This window comes from Elgaria multicarinata, chromosome 2, assembly GCF_023053635.1.
Source record: "Elgaria multicarinata webbii isolate HBS135686 ecotype San Diego chromosome 2, rElgMul1.1.pri, whole genome shotgun sequence".
Classification (NCBI taxonomy): domain Eukaryota; kingdom Metazoa; phylum Chordata; class Lepidosauria; order Squamata; family Anguidae; genus Elgaria; species Elgaria multicarinata.
The window spans coordinates 39703961-39714565 of NC_086172.1; the positions used below are offsets into that span (position 1 = coordinate 39703961).

At 40.1% G+C, this 10605-nt stretch overlaps 1 protein-coding gene across 1 annotated transcript in view; it reads left to right on the forward strand.

Moving 5' to 3' along the window:
* NFE2L2 (NFE2 like bZIP transcription factor 2) overlaps positions 1-8704 on the forward strand; it is a 29339-nt gene extending 20635 nt beyond the window's left edge. The window contains exons 2-5 of the mRNA XM_063116320.1: positions 2540-2809; positions 2986-3078; positions 3695-3889; positions 6813-8704. Coding sequence (XP_062972390.1) covers positions 2540-2809; positions 2986-3078; positions 3695-3889; positions 6813-8003 — 1749 coding nt within the window. The 3' untranslated portion in view covers positions 8004-8704. The remainder of the gene's footprint in view (positions 1-2539; positions 2810-2985; positions 3079-3694; positions 3890-6812) is intronic.
* Positions 8705-10605: the final 1901 nt, after the last annotated feature.

Sequence of the window (10605 nt, forward strand, 5' to 3'; positions counted from 1 at the left end):
TCCAGATATATGTGCTGTGGGTGCAAACACTGGGGATTCACAATGTCACATGCGCAACATCAAGGGAGTGGTATATGGCCTGGCCCTGCTCGTGTGATGGCCACCAATTTGGATGGCTTTAAAAGGGGATTATACAAATTCATGGAGGAGAAGCAACCTTGGATTAAGCTTTAAACAATATAAGCACGTGCTTAGAGCACCAAAGGAAGGGGGCACCACAGAGTACCGGTACCATAGCTGTAGCCATCGAATTTTAAGGAATTCCAGATTAAAAATTGTTCTCAATAAATGTTTGCATTTGCATTTCCTCCCTTATAAGTTTTATTTAAAAAATGCATAAAACTGTGATGAAAATTTGTATTTTTTTCTGTTGCGCTTGTTATAAGTAATTGGCTTATATTGCTTGCTGCTATTTAGTGTTAAATAAATATAATAAAAAACAGTTTATATTTAATATAGTTGTGTGTTCTGGTGTGGGGGATGGCCTTGAAGAAAACTGAGTTTTTAATGTCTTATTTCACCTTCAGCACTTATTGAGTCTTAACGTCTTGCCGGCTAAGCAATGGAAGGCCAAGGGGGGACCATTATTGGGCTGTGCTTAGGGCATCAGCTGGCCTTAATCCGGCCCTGAGGAGAAGGCTTCCAATGGCTACTAGTTCCGGTGGTTATAGGCTGCCTCCAGTATCGGAGGCGGTTTGCTATGTACCCTAGCTGATGGGGAACATGGGTGGGAAGGTGCAGTTGCACTAATGTCCTGCTTGTGGGTTTCCACTTGGTTGGCCACAGGGAGAACACAGTGTTGGACTAAATGGATCTGAGAAAATTAGATACACTGATGAATGCTGGCAGTCGCCTAAATAGGATTCTCATTATTCACTTCTGAATATCTGAAAAGGGCAGAAATACATACTTGTTTTGGTGCATTCACAGAATCTGAGATTATCAGCGTTAATGGGTGACTTGCCAAATTTGGGTCATTCGATATAATTTAAACAAAACAGCAAATCAACACTGCAATCCTATACATGCCTACTCAGGAGTAAATCCCACAATTTTCAATCGGGCTTACTCCCATGTAAATGTGTATAGGATTGCAGCCCAAATCTTTTAAAAAAAACCAAATGCTACTTATTCATTTGCATTTTGGGCCACTGCATATAATCTTGAATGGCAATGCGAGAATTATAAACTAAATTCTGAGGGAAGAAGCAAATAATTTGGTGACTTGGTCCCTTTAGTTAACAGAATCCAATTAAGAATAGGAAATTATCATTCTTAGTTCCAAGTAAACGGATTATGACACAAAGCGAGAGTTTAATTGCCATGTATCAGAAACATGACCTTTCAGTTTAATGCTTTAACTTTAGAAAAAGAAATCTGCTAAATCTTCTATTTATAAAAGAAGAGCTTGCTATACTTCTATACCCCTTTGATCCTCCTGTTCTCGTGCATGTTAAGATAATTTTATCCTAAGCCTGGGAAGCTGTTCTTATTCATCCTCACAATAACCTTGTGAAGTGTTCTCAAAGAAACATACAGGAAGCTATGTTGATCTGTTAGAGAAAAACAAAAATGGTCAAATCCAGCCTAAGTCCTCTTGTGTTTTGCAACACAACTTCTACTCTTAGAGCCATTGAAATGAATGGGACTTGTTATGATGAACTAAAGTATCCCTGACTTCAATGGGTTTACTCTAAGTAGGACTTTGGTTGGAGATTACCCATTTTTAGGACCACCCAAAATAGTAAGCAAGTTTTCAAGTTCTCTAGAACTCTTCACCATGCTGGGTTAACAAACCAGTGATTATTTTTCAAAAAATAATTGGCCAGTCATGAGGCAATTGACAAATACTTCGCAGAGATGATAAAAATGAATTTTGTATAACTTAAAAGTTTAAATATATATATATATATATATATATATATATATATATATATATACACTTTACTAAAATCCAAAGGAATTATGTAACTGCATTTTAAAAACTCTATTACTGCTATAATTGGTGTATGGCGCTGGTGTATTTCTTGGAATCTGTAGTACATATTTACAACAAAGGGAATCTGATCCTGTTCATATTCATCATAAGCACGTCCCATGAAGTTTAATGGAACTTACTCCTAGTACATGTGTTAGGATTATGGCCATGCAACCCAATCCTATGCATATTTATTTACAAGTAAATCCTACTGATTTCAGTGGGATTCCTCCCAAGTTAGTGTACACAGGACTGCTGCCTTAATCGCCAGCCAGTGCTTAAGGACTGCAACCCTAATCAGATTTCCTTAATCGTTAGCTCCTCAGTATCCTATTTTAACTTTTGGGGGGGGTCAACGAAAGAATTTTATATCAGCATGCTACAGAAAATGTTCAGGGTCCCATTTTGACTTTAACATCACCTCATAAAAATGTCATGGGACAGCAGACATGTGCATAGATCTTGTGCTTTGATTCTATTCGACTCAAGTTAGGTAAGATGGCAGTTTTTTTAGAAATGATTGAACATCCAAAATATTCTTATTTATTCTATCACACACAGGATATGAACCTGATTGACATTCTCTGGAGACAAGATATTGATCTTGGCGCAAGCCGTGAAGTTTTTGATTTTTGCCAAAGAAAGAAGGACTACGAGCTTGAGAAACAGAAAAAGCTTGAAAGAGAGAAGCAAGAGCAACTTCAGAAAGAACAAGAAAAGGCCTTCCTAGCTCAGTTGCAACTGGATGAGGAAACAGGTGAATTTGTTCCTATCCAGCCTGCTCAAGGAATTGAATCAGGAAACACTGGCATCTCCAATAATTATTCACAGGTAAAAAAAAAAAAAGCACGAATCCACGCAAAACCTTTTGTTCATGCATATTTTCCCCGTCATTTCTTTCTGAAGGAGGATGGTAAAGTTACTGGTTATCTGAACTGAATCTGTATTTAGATGTATTTATTTATTACTCATGAAAAATTTGCTGAACTTTTGTCTGTCATATACAGAGCGCACATATTCACAAACAAGATGCGGATGACCTGTTTGAGGACTGTATGCAGATTTTGGCAGAAACTTTCTCGTTTGTAGAGGACACCAAGGTAAACATTAGCTACATTGCAAGTCCGGTGCTTTTAATATAGTCCCTCTGAGCTGTATAAAATTAATTCCCTATGGGGCAATAGCCAACATGTGGTGCAATGGGAAAGTAACACTTAGTAGTGCAACCTAAGAAACTGTCCAGAACTACTGCTGCTGAAATGGGGCAAGACAGTACTCCATCCTTCCGCTGACATGTCCTGTTTCAGCAGTAGCTTTGAGGTCTTTCCTGGTCTCCTTAGTTGTTGCTAGCAGTCATTCCTGTTGGTGCAAGGACAGTATTGGCTACTTATTCCCTAGTACATGTGTTTAGGATTATGGCCATGCCAAAACGGGACCCCTATGGAGGTTGTGGTCTCTCCAACACTAGAGGCATTCAAGAGGCAGCTGGATAATAATCTGTCAGGTATGCTTTAGGGTGGATTCCTGCATTGAGCAGGGGGTTGGACTCTGTGGCCTTGTAGGCCTCTTCCAATTCTACTATTCTATGATTCTATGCCCACAGTATTTGAATCCATTGAACGTTCTTTGAAATCCCTCGTTCAAAGTCAATGATTATCTAAGAATCAGCAGGTTTCAAGCATTACTGACACAAGATCTGTTTTCATAATATTACAGGCTTCCTCCGCTGAACTTCAGCAAGTAGCACCTTCGGAAAGCAACCAGGTCTTTGTTGATTCTAATCAGATGCAGCCTCTCGCCTCCTCGTGTGTCCTTCAGCCTACCATTCCAGAGTTAATAGCTGCTGATATTGAGAGCACACAAGACATAGAACAAGTGTGGGAAGAACTGTTGTCTATTCCAGAGCTACAGGTAATGCTTGGATATATTTTGAACATTTACTAAAAAATAATAATGGGGGGATCCAAAGTTGAAAATGTTGTCTTTTCAAAGGACCATTCCTCGTTCTCTCAACTACTGTCAATAAAATTACTCATTGAATTTTGTTTTGGTCGAAAGTAAGTTTTATAAGACTGAAGAAACAGCTTGAAAATGTTCACAGCTATGATGTATTTACTCACTGATCCGTATTATTAGAACATAGACATGGTTGCCCCCTGTACCTGATTTTTACTTTCAGCCCAATCTGATGCATGTTTTATTCAGAAGCATGTCCTGCATTGTTCATTGGGCCTTCAGAGGGTGTTTAGGGTGCAGCCTCACAGGGAAAATCCTAACAGTGCGATCCTATGCACATTTAGACAGGAAAAAAAGTCTTGTAACTCCCAGCATTCCTTAGCCAGCTGTGCTGGTTCCAGAATGCTGCAAGTTGTATGATTTTTTTGAGCCCTAAGCATGAGTACCCAGACATTGGTCCTGGTGAGCTCTGTCAGGCTTACTCCCTGGTAGGATTGTACTGTATTTTTTTAATTGGCTTTTTAAAGTATAAGTAATCAGAGCATATAAACCAAGAGGAAATAAGATTTTTGGCAGGCAAAATGTGTACTCCAAATAGTAAATGCATTTCCAAGGGGCTGAATGGAAACCCAGAACTACAGCACGATCTTAGACCTGTCTACTAAGACCTTAAGTCCCATTGAGATCAATGAGGCTTACTCCCAGACAAGTATATATGTATATAGGAGCACAGCCTTAGGGTTGGATCCAAAAGCTGCCTTGTGTACATGGAAGGGCTCAGTTCCTGGAAAGTGTCTCTGCCTAATTTTCAGGGATCCCCCAACATCTCATTCAGCACGGTCTGCCAACCCGTTGTGTAGCATTTTCAGGGGGCTGGAGAGGCTCCTGTGGAGAGGAGGAGGCAGAGAAGTCTATCTCCATTGCTAAATTTCGATCCAACCCAGTGTGTTTAACTATTGTTGGAGTAGCACCGCAGAGAACATGTAATTGCCTGTCCTCACTTAATGGATGATGCACATAGCATTTCTACTGAAGTATAGCTGTGCGGTCATTTCCATATATCTTTTTAGAAGCAGAGCTGGAGAGAGCTCCTTTTGAAAAGTTCTCTCTGCCCTGAAAATTAAAATTCAAAGAAAAAGTTTAAATGGCACCGAAGTGGGAGAGTTGTCATTCATCAGCAGGCACTAACTGAAGTATCCATTAGATGTGAAGAAATAGTATTCCATAGGCTCCCACGAGCAATGAGCAGGGTACTTGGGGGAAAGCATAGGATTTTCTCCCCAAAGGGAAAATACTTTATGTAGATTCCTAAACAGAAGCGCTTCCTCAAGCGAAGACATCTGGATTGCCGGCAATGTATTTGGCAGGACTCATACACATTGTCTATGTGCATCCAATTCCACCAAAGGCCTAGGCAGATGTTTCTGTTGTACTAAAATTGTCATGGACTGCATTCAGCTTTGTAAAGCTGCAAATTCCTGGTTTTAATTGCATTGTGAAATTTGGTGATTTAGGCAACTTGTTTAGTAAAATGTGGGTGACTAAGAAATACAGAAGGCTGCCGGTTAGTTTCCAGGTTCCCTGACATCCCTCCTATTATTCACATACGCTTCATAGAAAATGCCCCACAACATTCCCCCTGCAAAAATATATATTCAAATCTTCTTCATAGAAAGAGGCCTACTAGTTGCTTCCATGCTTTCTTCTACTACCCTTCCTAATTGCTTTGTCTGGCCAGGGGTCCACAACATCTTTGGTTTGGTAGACCCATTTGGAATTTTGAGGGCATCATGGGCGCTCTCACAAAGTGATTGGCTTAGAGGGCACAAAACAATCATTTCTGAGAAGGCAAGTTGGAGAGACTAAAAGAAAAGTATCTTGCCCAAAACAAGGCAGAAATGGGAATCTGAGCAAACATAAAACTACAATTTTGAACCCAAATAAAGATGGTGTTGGAGGGCAGCGATTTGCCACTTTAAAAAAAAATCTTAATGAAATAAAAATCAGAAGGGGCTGAAAAACTGGCAGGCATCAAGAGAAGGTAGAATCCTGAGAGCATGTACAGTGACAGATATAAGTATTGTTTATATACTACCAACTATTTCTGGAGAGGCCACCAGTGAGGGAGGAAGCAGCAGCCAGGCACCTCTCCACCGTGCCTGGGTCCAGCTCCAGCTGAGAGCCCCCTCCCTCCTGCTACCAACTGTCTCTGGAGAGGCCACCAGTGACGGAGGAAGCAGCAGCCAGGCACCTCTCCACCGTGCCTGGGTCCAGCTCCAGCTGAGAGCCCCCTCCCTCCTGCTGTCAACTGTAACTGCTGAACTTTCCAACTAAGATTGTAGTGCCTGAATTTGCTTTCCTTTTCCCCCTCCTCTTCCTCCCTCCCAATCCCCTTTCCTTTTGTGTCATGTCTTTTAGATTGTAAGCCTGTGGGCAGGGACTGTCAAGAAATACTTTTGTAAGCCGCCGTGAGAGCCTTTTTTGGCTGAATGGCGGCATAAAAATCCTTAAATAAGTAAGTAAATAAGTAAGTATTGTTTCCAATATGCATGGACTGGACAGAATGGAGATTTCTCATGTACAGAATGCAAACTTTACGCTGGGGTGGACAACTGTGGTACAGCCAGAGGCCATTTTGGTCAGAAACCAAAATAAAAAAGTATTTAAAATGGCTTCCAAAGTGGCTATAGACTGCAAAAAGGTCAAATATAGCTTGTTTGCAACCCAAATTTGACCCTTTGGGCACTCTAGAAATGCCAAGGGGCGGTGGGAGCTACAGTGGGGGCCACATATGGATACATGTTGCCCACCCGTTTTACACTATATAATTATGATGCGTACATTATTGCTGAACATTTTTGCAATATTTCTTTTATAGTGTCTTAACATTCAAAATGACAACTTGGCTGAAGTGACACCAAACACATGCTCAGCAAACACAGCATCAGAACCAATTAATTTTACCTTCTACAATTCTTTAACCACAATGGAGAAAGAAGTCGCTAACTGCAGTCCAGAGTTCCTGAACCCTTTGGAGGCTTCCAGTATTTTATTGCCAGAAGATCCTACCCAAAATAACACATCGCCCACAAGCACTGATTTTTGTGAGGAATTCTACTCTGCCTTTATTGATGTGAAGATGAACAGCAATGTATGTACTCCACCACCGAATTTTATGGATCAGGCACTTGGTGGCTTTTTAAATGACCCGATTGATCTTTCAGAGTTTGCTCAGTGCAAAGCCTTTAACTGTGACCTTGCAGGAAATGCCCCAGGATGCAATGATTCTGACTCTGGCATTTCACTGAACCCAAGTCCTAGTACATCTCCAGCTCATTCTGTTGAGTCATCATCTATCTATAGGGATACAAGCGTTGGATACAGTGATTCTGAAATGGAAGAAATAGATAGTGCCCCTGGAAGTGTGCAACAGAGCAATGGTCAAATGCATTCATTTCAGTTGCATGATCCACTCTCTCCAGCCCTAGGTCAAAGTACCCCAACATCTGCTCCACAGCTAGCAAGTACACCCAAGAAAGAACTGCCTGCTAACCCGGGCCATACCGAAGCTCCGTTTATGAAAGACAAATCCTACAGCCAACTTGACTCTCATCACACCAGAGATGAGCTTAGAGCAAAAGCTCTGTGTATCCCTTTCCCTGTCGAAAAGATAATTAACCTCCCTGTGGACGACTTCAATGAAATGATGTCTAAGGAGCAGTTCAGTGAGGCCCAGCTTGCTCTTATTCGTGACATACGAAGACGAGGCAAGAACAAAGTGGCTGCTCAAAACTGTCGTAAACGGAAACTGGAAAACATAACGGAGTTGGAGCATGACTTGGGCTATCTTAAAGACGAGAGAGAGAAGCTCCTTAAAGAGAAAGAAGAGAATGACAAAAGCCTGCGTCTGCTGAAAAAGCAGTTGAGCACCCTCTACCTTGAGGTCTTCAGCATGCTCCGGGATGAAGAAGGCAAGCCTTATTCATTCAATGATTACTCACTGCAGCAAACAAGAGATGGCGGCATCTTTCTTGTTCCCAAGAGCAAGAAGCCAGGAACTAAGTTCTGAAGATAAAGGGAGACAAATGTTTTCGGAACTAATATTTTTACTTTGGTATTTTTTTTTACTAGTAGGGCTTCCTGTGAAGCAGAATTTGTTCAATTTCTAAGTGACTTCACAAAACTTTCTCTCTTGAATTATGTAAGAATGCACTTAAAATCATTAGTGTTAAAGTAAATGTATGCACAGTGGGTAATACTTCTATGAGACACTAGTTCCTTTTTATGTAGCAGCAACTTCACTATAGTTTCTGTCCTAGTGTAAATATTTCAAGAGTTCTTATTTATATTCTGTTCCTATAGTTTGTTTTACTCAAATGTGTATCAAGCTTGATTTAAGAGTGGTAATCCTATTTACTTACAAGACCAATCTTTCTTTTTCAGGTACATTTTATAAATAGAATGTTTGCAGTTTCTTACAATTTTTTTATATGCTCTACTTTATTGTAAGAGCTTGAATGAATGTAGTGTAAACACACATAATAAAGTATCATCGTTATGGTGCAATCCAGTCAAAGTCAAGCACTTTGAAGGCTTGTAACTTTAAACACATGCTTAATCCTTTCATTGAAATAAGTGTGGCTTCAAAGTATTTAAACTCTGGCTGGATTGTGTTGAAGGTAAAACTTTGTTTTGCATACAGATGTATGCTCTACATAATGCTAATCTTTAGATTTTGTACTTTTAAAATAAAGTATGTATACTCTTTTAGCCAAGTTTCAATAGAACATGCTTTTACCATATTGGTTACAACTAGAGCAGTATAACTGCTCAGTAGTGGGAGTGGGGTTGAACATTGTTGTTGAGTACATAATACAGTTTCCTGAGAATCTTAAGCTTTAATTTTAAAAAGCAAGTTTCTAGTCCTTGGGTTAAACCTAACGTTGTGCTAGTGGGCATCTAGGACAATAGGGCTTTCTCCCACTCCTTCTAGTTCAGTTTCTATCAGCAGACTGACACTGTTAGATACAAATCCTCATGGCTTCAAATATTTGTTTGAAAGTAAACACAGGCGTCAGAACCGAGATCAGATGGCTGAACAAGATCTCTAGCAGTGGGTCTTCAGCATCTTACATAGCTTCTTGCCCTTCCCCATGATCAGCAAGCCAGCATAAATTATTTAGATAATAAAAGTTGCAGAATGACACAAATCCTGCAAATCTGCCCAATTTGCATTTGAGCCAAAGAATTCAACTTTGCTTGGAGCATTACAACATGGACCACATGCAATTCTGACAGCAGCCTCTAATGGTGTAGTCCTATTGACTTCAGGAAGATTACATTATGCTTCCATTTTCTAATTACAGGTGATAATCAAGAGAATCTGATTCAGGCGCAAAAACTGGTGTTCTACATTTACAAAATAATTAAGTACAAGCTAACAAATTAAAAATCAAATATGGGAGATGATAGCCAATTCAGTTATTAGGTTAAGTATGCAGGATTTATTTATTGTCTGGATTTCGAATGCCTTCACATACATACAATTAAGTGTTATTGATTTCCTTGGATAACTATGGATAGTACTGCAACACGGTTAACCCATATTGATCTATTAATGGAGTCCTGCCAAGTGATAAAACATCTGATTTCAATAGTTAACTTTTTTTATAACAACTTCAGTCCAGAAGTTAAATAGGTTGCCTTTATTTCTCTGTTTCCAGAATGTCTAAGGCTTTGTTTGTTGTAACTGAAAATAAGAACATGGATATTTATGAAATTTTGATCAGTTGGAACTTGGAAACTCTACCACTCATCCCACCTCCATAATCTTATTTTTATGCTTATTTCTCACAGATCCACCAACAAAATAATGGCCCTTCTAAAACTTCCCACATCTAATTCCTTCATATTTGTTCCAAGTATATATCTATAACAGCCTTCCCCAACCTGGTACCCTCCAGATGTTTGGGACGTCCAACATTCCGGACCCCATTCACCATGCTGGCTGGGGCGGATGGAAAGTTCAGTACAAGATGGTAAAGATACTATAGAACTTCCATGAACATTCTAACTTAGTGGTTAGGTCTGGGAAGTAGGAAGGTTATAACAGGGATGAAGAGACAAGTGAGAAGGTAGGTCAGAAGCAAGCAATGTGTTGAAAATCTCAGTCCCAAGGAAGCAATTGGTAGAGATACCCCACCCTTTCTCTTTCAGGTAGCGTACATGGTGTGTCCCTCCTACCCCTATTTTATTGCTATACCACTCTGCAAGGTAAATTAGACCAACAGATAGTGATTAGCCCAAGATCAATGAGCTTTATGATTGAGGGGAGATTTGAACTTGGGTCCTATGAGACCTGGCCCAACTATCTATCACACTCCTCTGGCTCCATAGTTGGGTGAGGAACTAAGTTGAAAGTACACAGGCCAAGTATCACAGAAAACCTAGGAACAGAAGCTACACTCTGTTGGCTAGAAAAGGTTTGGAGGACTGTAGTTGAGAATGTCCACAGGGTGATAGATCGAGACTCCAAGAACACAGTTGCATGTAGGTTACACACAAGAAATTATACCACTTGTGGATTGTCATAGTATGATAACCTAGACAACACACTGCAAACACTGCTTTAGTAGAGACTAAGACTAGTTCACTGGGCCCTGAAGAGCCTG